This window comes from Eptesicus fuscus, chromosome 16 (assembly GCF_027574615.1).
Source record: "Eptesicus fuscus isolate TK198812 chromosome 16, DD_ASM_mEF_20220401, whole genome shotgun sequence".
Taxonomy (NCBI): domain Eukaryota; kingdom Metazoa; phylum Chordata; class Mammalia; order Chiroptera; family Vespertilionidae; genus Eptesicus; species Eptesicus fuscus.
Genome location: NC_072488.1, coordinates 42170852 through 42186120, shown reverse-complemented (window position 1 = coordinate 42186120; position 15269 = coordinate 42170852). Strand labels below are relative to the sequence as shown.

Sequence of the window (15269 nt, the reverse complement as noted above, 5' to 3'; positions counted from 1 at the left end):
TACATAGATGTTCAATCAAATCTGTTAGACCCAGCAAGTTTCAGGGATTCCTTATAAATGACTTGCTTTGGTGTTTGAGGGGCCAGCCTAATGATCCATTCCTTCCTTATGCAAACTTACTTTGTGCTTATTATTTTCAGGAGACACTTAACCCATCCCTGCGTCTTCAGTAGGGCCTCCTTTACCTGTCTTGGCCCCTCAGTCCAACTGTCTTAGCTTATTTAGTATACATTGCTTTGTTCCCTACCTTTTAATCTTTCTTCTGTGCCCAAATATATTGTGGGCAGAAGTGGGCTCTTTGCAATCTAAAGCATATTTAAGTTTACTGTGTTGTGAGTGCTCTTTTGCTTTCAATACATGCTCTTATTTTTCTCCCCGCCACAAGCCCAGGAGATGAGTACTTTTACCACCATTTTATACTGAGGTGGAATAATTTGCCCAAGGCCGAAGTAGCAGAACTCAAAATTTGAACTCAGGTTTTACTCTAGAATCTGGGCTTCCTTCAATGACTGTGTGCCTGACCCCAGAGTGGATGTAAAGTATATGGAAGACCCCAATCTTACCTCCAGGGACTCTCAGAACCAGGTCTGTACCTCAGGAAAAAAGGAGCAGATGCCCTGTAGAGAATAAGTCTCAACATATACTTATCATGGATAAAGTTCTCCTCCCATCAGAATTCTTCTTCCCGTTAGGGATCTCCCACAGTGCCTGGGGTTTGAGCTACAATTTGGCACTTAATTGTCTATTGTCTTGTACTGTTGTTTCTAGTGTATCTTTGCCTAATGATCCTTTTTATTCTCTGTCCACGCCAGCCTGGTTCCACTGGCTGATGTGGACATGAGCCTTCACGGCAGGATTTTCCTAATTCACTGGTGAAGAGAATCAGTGGCACTCAAACCTAAGAACCTTTTGGAGTTTTAAAAATGCAGCCTGACTAAATTTGGGGCAGAAACTAAGAATCCACATGTTTAACACCGAGGTCATTCTTAGGACTTAGCCAATGGCTCAGCCTACATTCCTGCCCCATTTAGGCAGGATTATTTCCTGGTATAATGATTTCTCTAAATATTGCACACAGCTGAAGAATTAGGAGCCAGGCCTCTTTTGTTTCTGGATACGCCACTTGGCAGGTGTAATAACATCCTCTGACAGGCTGCTTGCCACAGGTGCCTGCTTGACACGTGTGCCCCGCTGGTACCATCCCCCATTCATTCAGTCCTGCAGCCCAACCAAAACCCTTCTATCCCTACCACCAGCCACCCTCTAGCAGACGCCCTCTTCCAAACCCTCAAACCCACCCTTGCCCCTTTCCCTTCCCCCCACCTCAGCCTCTCCCTTCCTCCCCAGCCCCCCCCCCCTTCGGGTCCCCTGGGGCTCCTCCCACCTCAGAACATTTTTTTGTTCCTGGCTAAGAGTTTTCCAGTGAGATTGGGGGTGGGGAGGGGGCTGGTTAGACCAGAGGACACAGGGCCATTCAGCGGTCCTAGCGTGTGGGCACACTTTTTCCATCTAAGAAAACACGTTTTCTATCAGAGAAATGGGCAGAGGCCTCTCTCTGGAACTTGGGTGGAGGGGAGGGAGGAAGGGATGTTACCCTCCCAGCGAGACCTATGTCTCTGCAAATACCCCAAAGCAGGCCCAACCTGCAGTGTTCCTTTGTTGGGACGGAGAGGAAATGGAATCTTACCAATAAGATGAAAAGGGCTTGAGAGAATACCAAGGATGGGCCCACATTTCTCCCTGCAAATGCCTAACACTAAAAGGGAAGGGGAAAAAATGCACCAACAAAGAGTTTAAGATCGTAGTTCCCAGCTTTTTCAAATATGAAGCATTTTTTTTTAACCAATCCACTTTTTAATTTTTAAATTCTTGACATTACAGAACTAAACTGAAATTTCTTAAACATTCCACTCTTACATTTCTTTTTGACAAACAGAAATAAAATCCATGAGCCAAAAACCCAAAACAAAACTAAAAACAGGGAAAAGCTTATAAAACTAAATATGGATCCCAGCATTAACAGCTGAACAGAGAAGGTGATTTTTAAATTCTTAGCAGATGATAAAGTGTAGAAACTGAACACTTACAAATTATTTAAAACCTGGAATCACTGACCAGAAATTACACATTTGGATCATGGGAAAAACAGCAGAAAGAGGTTATGAGTGGACCTACACTGTTCTAGCTGCACCCCATGCCCTTCTCAGAGGAAAGCCTGGCATTGATTAGATATTGGGCCAGACTAATACTGGCAGCAGAACCAGTGATAGTAACCTGCCTACCAGAAGAGCCTTCCACTGGATTGGCAATTTTGATCTGGGCCCCGGACATCTGGCGGATCTCATTGATGTTGGCGCCCTGGCGCCCGATTATGCAGCCAATTAAGTTATTTGGAATGGTGAGTTCATGGGTGGTTTGAGTAGATGCATCCAAACTTGCCCAATAGCCTTTCACCTCCGGAGAGCTGGAGTCAATTCCGGCGAATCCGGTCCCGCCGTGCATCATGGCAAAGTGGGACTGTTGTCTTGCCACCTGGTTCAGCTTGGCCAGATCGAGCGGAGAAATGGTGTGTTGTCCTTGAATCGAGTAGGCATCTAGCGGTGGTCCCTCCAGGTCATGGGTGGCATGAGGGTAGCCCGCAGCGTCGCTGCACCGATCTTGGCCGCCCGCGCAGATGACCGGAGAGCTGGCTGGCATGGGCTGGTACGGAATGGTCATGACTCTTCCTTGCGGAGACTGGGAGAGCGTCTCCAGCATGACCAGGCAGATCTGCTTGACACACTCGGTGACAGACTGCGGCACGCCAGCAATGGTGATGGCCCGCTCGGTGGAGTTGGGCAGCATATCCCCCGCCACCTGGACTTGGGCCCCGGTGCTCTCGCGGATCTCTTTGATCTTACAGCCGCCTTTCCCAATCAGGGAGCCGCACTGGGTGGCCGGCACCACCAGCCGCAGGGTGACCGGGGGCCTGCTGGCCGCCGTGCTGTTGGTCATGGAGCTGTTGATATCTTCCTCCAGCTTATCGATGATCATAGCGAAGGCCTTAAAGATGGCATTGGTGGGGCCGGTCAGAGTGATGATTCTCTCCGGACAATTCCCCTCCGAGATGTTGATCCGCGCGCCACTCTCCTCGCGGATCCTCTTAACCGACTCCCCTTTCTTCCCGATGATGCTGCCCACTTCCTTTCCGTGCATAAGCAGCCGAATGGTGAGAGTCACATTTAGTCCACTTTCAGTCACACCGGCATCCATGGCGAGCGGCGGGCGGCGTTCGGGGGAGTTGGGCTCGTTACGTGGTCAAGTCTTTGGCGGCTGGCGGGGGGGGAGGGGAGGTGTAGGCCCAAAACTGCCGGCGCGAGGCGAGCGAGGGCCGCGGGAGCGAGCGGGCGCGGGCGGGAGGCCGCGGCGTCGTCGCAGGGGCGAGCGGCGGCGGCGGAGGGGGCGAGCGGGGCCGGGAGCGGCGGGCAGGCGGGTGGGCGAGGGCGCGGCGGTGGCGACTCCGGCGGCAGCCTCGGCGGTCTGGGCGGGGCGGGAAGCCCGCTTTCAACCTCGCGTACCCTCTGACCCCGGAAGTGCTTGCTGCGCAGGACCCCTTGAAAAAAAATGAGGACCCGTCTTTTTTAGGTCACAAGATTGCGCCAACCTCCAGATGGTAGTTTTACAAAAAAATCCTTTAACAGCCTAGCCTTGAATATAAAGCTCCGATGGGCAGAAACTGTGAGTCCGGCAAATTTTTAAAACCAGTATTTATTTTATTAACCCTAGTGGCACCGGCAGATGTTTGGACATGTCGGTGTTGTGAATGGGGGCGACACATTATTTTACCGCCCTACGAAAGGACTTTGGGCCAGGAGGAACAAGGGCAGACCCGGCGGCGACTGCAGGCGGCAGCTGGGACGCCGCGGATTTAAAACGTGCGCGTAAGGCGTCCACTGCGCGTGCGCGAGGGTGTGGGGGGGACGGGAGGGGCAGCGCGGCCTTCCGGGGGGGAGGGGAGGCGAGGCGAGGCTTCGGGGCGGGCGCGCGGGCGGGCACGTGGGACTCCTTCGTCCCCGGCGTCTGGGCGCAGGGCGCCAGCCGCCACCCCGGCCTGGGCCTCGGCCCTGTGGCCGGTGAGGAGAAAGACCGAAACCCACCCCCAGCCGCCGCCCAAGTTGCGGCTCTGCTCGTGGTTTCTGGGAAGTGCTAGAAACGTGGCCCTGAAAGAATGGCGTCCATTTACATAATGCTTTGTTTGCAGTTTGCAAGTTTTCTTTCGGTTCAACCCGCAGGAACCCCACCTCCCGCCCGAGTGGCGCTTTAGTTGTGGCAGCCCCCTCAGCTGTTTAAGACAATGGTGTGCCTCTTAGGGGCCGTGTTGACTCCTGGGGTGCCGAGCAGTGCTTTGGGGGAGCTCCTGCGGCTTTTCCCCGCACGGTTCAGGCTCCCGCTGCGGCTAGGCCGCCCTGGCCCCGCTTGGTGCAGCCGCCGCGCCCCGCGCTTTCCGGGGGCGGCGCTCGCCGTGCCGCCATCTTGGAAGGCTTTTCCTGCCGCAGGCGCTGCAGCACGTTCCTTCCGCCAAGGAACTGGCTGGGGCCGCTGGTGTGCCAGTGGTGATTTCTGCCCCTTGCCCTTCCCGTCAGCTAAGCCAGACAGAAAAGGCTGTTTGCGCAAAGTGCTTCAGGATCCCTCAGGGGAAGCGGCTAACGGCTGACTCTCGGCCCCCCCCTCCTTCCCCACGGGGGTGGCCGCCATTTTTCCTCAACACAAAATGGCCGCACGTGGTCCGGATTCGTCGCCAACGAGAAATTGGGGTTACCGTGAAAGCTCTAGAATGCGCCCCCGTCCCCTCCCCCCCGTGCCTGTGGTCGGGGCCGTCCCTGCCCAGCGAGTCCTCTGTCCGCTCCGATAACCCCCACGGGGTGGGCCAAACCTGGGGGGGGGGTGGGGGGCGAATTTTAATGCAGTTCTCCCCTGATTTTGAACCGGGAATTGGAACTGTAAAATGTAGGCGTAATACCGAGTCTGTCGCTCATTTTAAATGGAAAGCACAGTGGAGGCTGGGACCCATGGGTAACTTGGACCCCCAGGAACAGAGCATTGAGGAATCCCTGCCTGAAGGAGTGAGATGGGAAATGGCTGCATTCCTAGCCCAGCACAGGCTGGGCTGCTGTGCTGCAAAGACCAAGAAATGGCCTTATAAACCTTTAAAACAGACAGTTTCAACGAAGCGACTAAGATGCCTATGATTTTTTTTTTTCCCCGCCTCACGGGCAAGTTGGACAGTGAACCTCCGTTTGCCACAACTGGAGTTCACTTTGAGTCTGGAAGGGACAGGCACTGACTGTGCGTTGACCCGTGCGAGGTCTCGTGCTAGGCTTTTTACTGCAAACCATCTAATTTTTACCATGATCCTCTGAGGTAGGTGGTATTATGGTTATCTCTCTCTTTTTTTTTAACAGATGAATTCCCTTAGGCACAGGGAGATGAAGTGATTAATTCAAGGTCACAGTGTCAAGGATGGAATCCAGACCTCCTTTTTTCCTTATGGGTGAGCACATTTCCAAATTTTTCTGTCAATTAGAATTTTACAATTTAAATGCTGTTTGAACGTTTAGGTGAGCTTGTTTAAAGGAGTCCCCCTCAGGTAACCTTTTGGTGGGTAGTTTCCCCCCTATTAGTACATATTTGGGGATTCCCCGTGGTTCCTGGTGTGAGCTACACCTGTGACGGGCTCAAGTGTTGTTTTTTCTGAGGTATCTGGGTGAGGGTAGGGAGGGGAAGTGATTCAGCCCTGCACAAAGGCTCACGTATCTGTCAGTCCTGCCTTGTCTGTGGCACCTTGGAGTCTACCTGGCTCAATGGAGCAAGCAATTGCTCCCTATGACTCACTTGCTTCCTTTAGCTACCAGTGGCTATGACTTCGCCTTCCCCACCCCAACCAGGTAAAAATAAATAATTTTACACTGGCGCCAGGTCTCCATTTCTCTGCAAATATTGACAGAGCATGACAGAGTGGTAGATACAGTGTAGTCTGTGGACTCCTCAGTTCAGTGTAATAAATTACTTGTGGGCCAGGCAACACATATGTGCCGAAGCAGGGTTCTGCTTGTGTGGGTGTTAGACATGGAGAGAAGGGCCTTTGCTTCCTCTAACTCACATTCGCATCACATTACCAGGCTCTCCAAAGTGCTTTCACATTGCCCCTTGCATAATCCTACAGACACCTTTACACAGGCAGGTGCACAACAGCAGCAATGACGATAATAGCACTCAGTGCTTACTGTGTGCCAGGCAAGGTTCGAAGCTTTATTTATTTATTTATTTAAAATATATTTTATTCATTTCTTACAGAGAGGAAGGGAGAGGGATAGAGAGCTTAGAAACATCGATGAGAGAGAAACATCAACCAGCTGCCTCCTACACACCCCCCACTGGGGATGTGCCCACAACCAATGTACATGCCCCTGACCGGAATCAAACCTGGGACCTTTCAGTCCGAAGGCCGACGCTCTATCCACTGAGCCAAACCGGTTTCGGCTTATTTTTATTTTTAATATATTTTTATTGATTTCAGAGAAGAAGGAAGAAGGAGAGAGAGATAGAAACATCCCTGATGAGAGAGAATCATGGATCGGCTGCCTCCTGCAAGTCCTCCCCTGGGGATCGAGCACACAGCCCGGGCATGTGCCCTTGACCAGAATCGAACCTGGGACCTTTCAGTTCACAGACCGACGCTCTATCCACTGAGCCAAACTGGCTAGAGCTTGAAGCTTTATTTTGTGTTAATTCAGAGGTTCCCGCTTTTCAGAAGCAAACCACTGTAAGGAATAAATTTTACATAATAACAGACATATATGTACCATGTATATATAACAGAAACAAAATTTTTGTAAAATGGTACTTAGCCTTTACTACATGCAATATATTTGGGTAATTTTAAAAAAATATGTTTTATTGATTTTTAGAGAGATAGGAAAGGAGAGAGAGAGAAACATCGATGAGAGAGAAGCATTATCTATCGGCTGCCTCCTGCATGCCCCATACTGGGATGAAGCCCTCAACCCGGGCATGTGTCCTCACTGGAATCTGAACAGTCACCTCTTGGTTCATGGGCTGACACTTAACCACTGAGCCACACTGCCTGGTGATTTTTGTTTTGTTAATCCTCACCAGAGGATATTTTCCCCATTGCATTTTCAGAGGGAGGGAGAGAGGGAGAGGGAAAAAGAGAGAGAGAGATCCTTGTGAGAGACACATTGACTGATTGCCTCCCACACCCAGTCAGGGCAGGGAACCAACCCACTGAGCACAGGGCTACTCCGGTGATTTTTATTTTTATTTTTATTTTTACCTTTACGTTAAAAATCGGGGTACATGATAGTGGCCCTACCCAGTTTGGCTCAGTGGATAGAGTGTCAGCTGGTGGACTGAAGGGTCCCGGGCTCTATTTCCAATCAAGGGCATGTACCTCGTTTGCAGGCTCCTCCCCAGCTGGGGCCCTGGTCAGGGCGAGTGCAGGAGACAACCAATCAATGTGTTTCTCTCACATCAATATTTCTCTCTGTCTTTCCCTCTCCCATTCTCTCTAAAAAATCAGTGGAAAGATATCCTCGGGTGAGGATTAAAAAATTAAAAAATAGGGCACATCAAAACTAAAGTGATGAAAAACCCATTGTTAGCTGTTACTAATTGGTTAATGTACATATATAATTCTCACAAAACCTCCTGAGTTCAACGTAATAAATAACTTGTGGGCCAAGCAACAAATAAGTGCCTAAGCAGAGTTCCATCCTGAGATGGGAGTGATGTTATTTCCTTTTCACAGAGGTACAGAGAGCTAAAGGATTTCGTCTAAGGTCACATAGCTAGTAAAGCAAGGATTTCAAGCTAGGCAATCTGGGCCCAGAGCCTGTATACTTAACTTGTAAAGAAGAAGTGTTCTCTATAGAGGGCCTTATCTTGTAGGAAGACAGTTGATTAGGGAATTAAAAATATTAGTAAATGTTAAAAACTTAAGAGACAACAAAAAGACTAAAATACATATAATCAATAATTAATCATGATTCAAAGCATCTGCCACCTATTTATTTTTCCTAAAGAAAATTTTATCCATTGGGTCTTTCTTCACAAGACTGCCTATTTTAAGTCTTTTATGCCTGAAATATTCTCTTAATTTCTTATCTGAATACCTTTAGGACTCTATCTACCTCCTCATTTTCCTAGTTCTTAATCTGCCCACTTCCTCCAGAGTCTTATACCTCCTCCCAAGAATAGCCTACATTTGGCTGTTTATTAAGTTGTAATATGTCTTGGTATTGATAATGTGTTGTACAGGCCACAGGTACCTTTGGTGACCCTGAGATCTGGCAAAAAGGGCGCTGGACTATTCTTCACTCCTCCTTCAGACACCACCCATTTTACAGATGAAGCCACTGAGATAATGGAGCAACTGACTAAATAGTCACCACCCTACCTCTGGAGCCTCACATATGACTCTTCTCTTCCCACTTGAGTGACTGCAGGTTGGTTAAGGGGTTTAATGAGGCTGGGAAGGTGAATTAGGCTTAGTCTCTTAAAAATTGAACCACAGGATTTATACTCCATTCAGAGGAAGGATTTTTGCTTCCTCTTACCTCACATTGGCTTATTCTTTTTTTTATTTTATTTTTTATTTTTTTTACATTGGCTTATTCTTAAACAAAACCTTTCAGAGTGATATCACATTATTTATTTAATCATCACTGGCAATGTTTCCAGAAAGGTATTATTCTGCCTATTTTATGGAAGATCCATTTCTGGATCAGAGTAATGAAGTGACCTGCTCAAGTTTACACAGCTTATTAGGACCTGAGCTGAGCCTCTTGACTCCTAGTTGTGGACTGTTCCTTTCCTTGTCTTCTCATGTTTGTGACACTGACTTGGATACATGGAATACCTCTATTTTAAACTCGGAAAGCTTTCCATTCAGTCTTTATTTTTCTGTTTCAGGACATCCAATCCTTCTTATTTTCTAATGTTTACATTTATGGATTTGGGGAGTGGTGGGCATGATTCCTACTCAGTAAGACTCTTGGATTCCCATGGTTTCTTTTTCTCTTCCCCCTTCACACCTAGCTTCCCATTTCTCTTTTATTTAAAACTAGAGGCCCAGTGCACAAAACTTGTGCACTGGCAGGGACCCTAGTGGCTGCCGGCCGGGGCCTCTCTATCCCTAGCCGCCTGCTGCCGCCACTGTTGGCCAGGGCCAGCCGGGGGGAGAGGCTGTGGGTAGTTGGCCAGCCAGCCCGCACCCTGGTCGAACTCCTGGGCAATTTGCATATTAGGCTTTTATTATATAGGATTATAGAAAATTAAGAATCCTTTTCTCTCATTACTTTCAGAGTGCAGCCTAGAAATGTCATTCCCACTTTGTGTGGATAGTAACAATTTGACCTTATTTGCTGGTGACCCTGCATTGCTGTTATGGGGTCAGTACTTGTTTCCTCAGAAACAGAAGAAATATGTTGGTGTGCCTTACAGAAGTGATGAGGAGATACAGCAACGTCCTTGGCCTAAGTTCTCCCAGTTGGGCAAAGCAGTGCCCATGGATTCTCCAGGGTCACTGAAATAAGGGATGGAGAAGGGAGTACAGAAAAAAGTTAAAGGGGAAATGAGAACAGATACTTAGCAAGTGCTAAGTATCCAAAATGAGAAAGGAAAGGAAGGTAAGAAAAGGAAAGAGAAAATAATAGGGCAGAAAAGAGGAGAATACAGATTAGTGGAAGGGAGGTGACAAGAACAATCCAGAGGTCCATTAGCCCCTCCTGTATTGTGGGAAGCATAGGCTGCTGTCTTGCACCCAGGAAGAGCAGCTGGTATAATAACTCCTCCTGGAGCTGATCTTGAGCAGCAAATCTTTTTTAATTTTTTTTTAAAATATATTTTATTGATTTTTTACAGAGAGGAAGAGAGAGGGATAGAGAGTTAGAAACATCGATGAGAGAGAAACATCGATCAGCTGCCTCTTGCACACCCCCTACTGGGGATGTGCCTGCAACCAAGGTACATGCTCTTGACCGGAATCGAACCCGGGACCCTTGAGTCTGCAGGCCGACGCTCTACCCACTGAGCCAAACCGGCTTTGGCTCTTTTTTAATTTTTTATTTCCAGTATCAGGTGGGGAAAATTTTTTTTGTTTTTGCTATCAGCTGGGTATGTGATTAGATGCCAGTAATTTTAATATCAGCATCAGTTCAATTAGTTTATTAAGGAAAAATGTGCTACAAAATCACATAAGGTATTCCAGGTCAAATTTCATTTTATTCATTCAATAAACACTGATTGCTTGATATATCCCAAACACTAAGGATATTCAAATGAGTAAGATCCTGTCCTTGCCTTCAAGATGTTTATGGTCTGGAGAGAGAGAGAGAGACTAGTGAGTAGATTTACAGTACAGTGTGTTAAAGTATTAGGATATGAGTAAGCAGAGGGTGCTATGGGCTCAGAGGAGGAACCTTGATTCAATTTTGGAGGGGACCCAGGGATCTAGGCTGCCTAGAGAAGTTGACATTCAGGCTGAGTCCCAAGTTGGCAAATTGCAAGGTGGAGGGCAGGGAAGGGTATTACAGGAGAGAGAGCAAAGGCCCAAAGGCAGAGAGAGCACAGTTCCTTCAGAAGTTATAGGCATTTTAGGAAGGTATGAACGATGTTTGCATGATCCAGTTATTGGTGATTATTGTTCTGCTTCAGAAATGTAGATTATTGAGACTACTTGGTAGAGCACAGAGTTCAAATCCTTATTTTATAGCAGTAATTCTTTTTTTAAGATGAAGACACCAGAAATTTTATTTCCTGTCTTAGTGTAATGACAAAATGTAAATAAAACACAGCTTTTGAGTTAGCACATGATTGTTAACCTGCTGTGCAGTAAAAGGAAGAAGGTGAGGGTACAACATATCTCTTTCTCATCCAAGTTTTGAATTTGATTGTGTTCTGCTTTGTTTTTAAAGGGTTATGTGGAAATTTAGGGTCTTGGCTAGGATGTTTGAATTAAGGAACAGGGAAATGAGTTGAAGAGTTATTACTACTTTGTGGCAGAACAAAATAAATACTTTTAAATAGCTGATTTATCTGATTTCGCCTACTGAGCATAAGCAAGATGTAGTTGGGGACCTTGTTTCAGAGACAGTTACTTGAACCAGACAAAGCATTTGTTCAACATTATTCACTGTGTAAAATCTGTTGTGTCCAGATTAAGAGCATTGATTTTTGTGTGTGTGTTGTTTTTTTCTGAGACACGGATATATCTGCATTAAACAGAAACCTTATGTGTATTCATTGGCCAATACTAGGATTTTACTTGGATTAAAAGATAAGTGATATTGTGTAGTAGGGAAGAACATGCTTAGAAAATAACACATAGATCATTCAGTAATCATTTCTCAGTTGTCTTCTTTCTTGACCTCTGAGTAGCATTTGACACTCCCTCCTTGCACACTAGTTTCACTTGGCTTCCAGAATGCCACTCCCGTGGTTCTCCTACCTTACCATCCCTCCTTCCTCCTTTTCAACCTCTCTCTCCACCCCCCACCCTTCACTCTTCAGCCTCCAATGATAGAGTACTCAGATCAGTCCTTGGATTCTTTCTCTGTCTATGCTCATTTCCTAGATCCTCTATTTCAAGACTTTAAATACTATTTATACCCTGACAATTCTCAAGTGTATATTACTAGCTTGAATGTCTTCCCCTGATCTCAAGAATATCTTAGTGCCTACTGGATACCTCCACTTGGGTATCTGATAGCGTCTTGAACTTAACATATTTAAAAAATTGACTCTGGAACTTCTTCTCTCAAACCTCTATCTCTGGCAATTCATCCCCATCTCAGTTTCAGTTGTATTGAATGTATGGAGACCTCTTCCTTGACTTGTTTTTTTCTCTTACTTTCTTCATCCAGTACACCAGCAGATCCTGTCAGCTGTACCTTGAAATAATACATTCGGGATTTGAACATTTCACACTACTTTCTCTGCTACTATTAGAATAGTTTCTAAATGTTCGTCCTCCTTTGCTCTTTTTAAAAATACATTCTAATTGATTTTTTAGAGAGAGAAGAAGGGAGAAGAGCGGGATAGAAACATCGATGAGAGAGAGAGATCATTGATCGGCTGCCTCCGGCTTGCCCTCCACAGGGGATTGAGCCCACATAGAGGGATAAGGAGAGAAAGATCTGTATGAATAAGACGTTGTCCTTGCCCTCACGTTTCTTTCTTTTAAAAAAAAATATGTTTTATTGTTTTTTTTGTTTTTTTTTAGAGAGAAGCATCCATGTGTGAGAGAAACATCAATTGGTTGCCTCCAGCCCCTCCTTCCCGCTACTGGGGATCAAGCCTGAAACTTGGGCATGCGTCCTGACTGGGAATCTTAACCAGTGACCTTTTGGTGCATGGACAACCCTCAACCAACAGACACACTGGCCAGGGCTGCCCTCAAGTTTCTTAGTCTAAAAAATTATTATAATGACCAAAACAGTACTGTGTTCTCTAGCAGGATAAAGTGCTACATCATTTTGGAATTGGGGAGGTAAGGACTGGTGTGCAAGAGTATGTATGTCTTCAGAGACAAAGTCCTGCTTTGTCAGACTTAATAATTTGCTGAAACTGAAAGAAAAAAAATGTGCTAAATTTTCATTGGAAATATTTGGTCTGTATTTAGCTTTCATAAAATTTACAGCAGAAAAAGTACATTTACATATATAAGTTAAGCTAAAAGTTTTCAAAAAATAAGATTACGTATAAGTTTTAAATTGATTGAAATAAAATACAATAAATGCAAAAAAGTAATTGCACTGCCTCTTGGAGGACAGGATTGATGATAGCTATCTAGCATTACTGGCTTTTGGGTTATAGTTCGTATTTGGTCTTTCCTTGTTAATAGCAAGAGTTTCTTAAAAATCCCATTATCAGTCTTAGTTACTTTTAGGTGTACCTCCTAAGAACCTTCTGTCATAGCCACCTCCTCTCAGGATAAGTGCAAGAGTTTACTATCTTTACCTCTTCCATATCTGAAAATTCTTTTCCGGAATTCCTGACTATCCACTTATTAGCCGTTTGGTCTTGCGCCTCAGTTTCTGCACTTGTCAAATAGAGATAATGTGAGGATTAAATGACTAAACATGGGTTTGAGACTAGGAGAATGAAAAGAGAAGATTGTAAAGGGCAGATAATTTTTTTCTTTTTTAGCAAGTACTGAATATTCTGCTTTATTTTGAAAGAATAATTTTAATAAGCATGTTTCTTTTCTAATGAGAACAATGAAGCTTTTCTTTTTGAAAACAAAGACTAATATATATATGTATATATATATTTTTTAATATTCCTGCCATTTATTTTTTAAATTTCTTTATTGATTGAGGTATCACATATTTGTTCATATATTGCTTTATAGAATAGTTGTTTATAGAAAATATTTCTCTCTACTCAGATGCTTATCCCTATATTGCATGAGAGAGATGAAATGCTAGAACCCCACTCCTTGCTGCCCAGTGAGTTGCTATCTAGAAAGGAAAACAACTATTTCCCTTTAGATGAAATTGGAACTCAGGAGACCGTAGAATTTGAGAGAGGTTCAAAGGAGTCTGTGATTATGATAATAGCAATAATAGTAATGGCTAACCTTGAATAAACTGGCAATGTGCTAAGCACATTTTGTGGATTGTCTTATTTTAACAACATAACAACCATATGAGGCAGGTGCTATGAGAGGTAGAACAGTGTTAGGAGTAAGGAACATAGACTTTGAGGTCAGACCTGTTGCACTGATTCTTCAGCTTTTTTTTTTTTAATCCTCACCCAAGGATATTTTTCCATTGATTTTTAGAGAAAGTGGAAGAGAGAGGGAAAGACAGAAATATTGATTTGAGAGAAGCACATCAATTGGTTGCCTCCTGCACGAGTCCTGACCAGGGCCCAGACCAGGGAGGAGCCTGCAACCGAGGTACATGCCCTTGACTGGAATCGAACCTGGGACCCTTTGGTCCATAGGCCAATGCTTGGCTTTATCCACGGAGCCAAGCATTGCCAGCAACTAGCCATGTGGCCTTGAATAAGAAAAGAAAAATACTTCATTTTCCTCATCTGTATCTGTAAAGTGAGGGTAATAATAGTACTTTCTTTATAAAATTGTTCTAATGATTAAAATAATGTAAGCCATATAAAGTGCTTAGCATAGGGCTTGGCACATAGAAAATGCTCACCAAATGTCAGCTGTTATCATAATTAAAATAATTGTTATCCTCATTTAACAGATGGAGAAACAAAGCTTAGAGAGAGGTAAGGTTTTTTTTTGCCTAAGTGACACAGCAAATAAATTATGGGATTTGCTCCGAGGCAGCCAGACTTCAGAACTCTTTCTTTCTTTCTTTTTTTTTTTTTTTTTCAGAACTCTTTCTTAACCATTACATTACACCACCTTCATGGGTTGAGGGGAAGAGACTGGAGAAGAATTGCAGTTTGTCCAACCTGAGGTAAACATAGATGTAAAAGTTAGGTTTGGACCTAACTAACCTTCATTTGTTATCTTAAGCATCTTATCACCATAGCATGTGCTTGGTTATTCTTTGAGTTGATTCTTACCTAGATCCAAAAAAATGAATGAGTGGTGGGTTAATGATGGTCTTCTCCATAACTAACCCATAGGGTGTTTCCTGGCCAGGAAACAGCTGAATAAACACCTGTGCCCTTCCCAGTGTTCTTTGGTTTAGAGGTAGAAGCTTGTCTGGTCTCTTGTTAGTATGATTTGTTTCTCTTCTTAATACACCTGGTAATGATGAGAAGTAGAGCAATGTATACGTTGAACACTTTCTGTGTGCCACACATTTTACATGGATTATCTCATCTAATTCTTAAAATAATGCTCTAAAATAGTTGCTCTTATCCCTATTTTATAGAAACAAAGAGAGGTTAGGAAACTGGCTTAAAATTACACAGTAAGTGGTACAGCTCGGATCTGAATAAGCAATCTTGCTCCAGCATCCATGCTTTTAACCGCTACACTCTACTGCTCCTATTCCTCCCTTACCTGTGTAAATTAGGGGCCTGGTGGCTTAGTAGGACCAGTTGTTTTTCCCATTGAAAAAATGGGAAGATTTTGAGTGTTGGGCCTGTGACCTTCCTCCTCATTATTATTATTTTTATTGATTTTACAGAGAGGAAGGGAGAGAGAGAAACATCGATTAGCTGCCTCCTGGTCACCCACCATTGGGGATCGAGCCCACAACCTGGGCATGTGTCTTGATCTGGAATCG

The 15269-nt window shown here is 45.0% G+C and overlaps 1 protein-coding gene and 1 long non-coding RNA gene across 2 annotated transcripts in view; one reads left to right on the top strand and one right to left on the bottom strand.

The window, feature by feature from the left end:
- Positions 1 to 1831: 1831 nt before the first annotated feature.
- Positions 1832 to 3524, bottom strand: PCBP1 (poly(rC) binding protein 1). The gene has a single exon (XM_008147499.2). The coding sequence runs from the start codon at positions 3250 to 3252 to the stop codon at positions 2182 to 2184; it is 1071 nt and encodes a 356-aa protein (XP_008145721.1). The 5' UTR covers positions 3253 to 3524; the 3' UTR covers positions 1832 to 2181.
- Positions 3525 to 4007: 483 nt separating this feature from the next.
- LOC114233694 (uncharacterized) overlaps positions 4008 to 15269 on the top strand; it is a 129706-nt gene continuing 118444 nt past the window's right edge. The window contains exons 1-5 of the long non-coding RNA XR_008558466.1: positions 4008 to 4112; positions 5442 to 5530; positions 8317 to 8504; positions 14271 to 14295; positions 14405 to 14489. This is a non-coding gene — a long non-coding RNA (uncharacterized LOC114233694). The remainder of the gene's footprint in view (positions 4113 to 5441; positions 5531 to 8316; positions 8505 to 14270; positions 14296 to 14404; positions 14490 to 15269) is intronic.

What these genes read in the sequence shown, in the direction of transcription:
- PCBP1 (XM_008147499.2), bottom strand. Translation starts at nt 3,252, where the DNA reads ATGGATGCCGGTGTGACTGAAAGTGGACTAAATGTGACTCTCACCATT.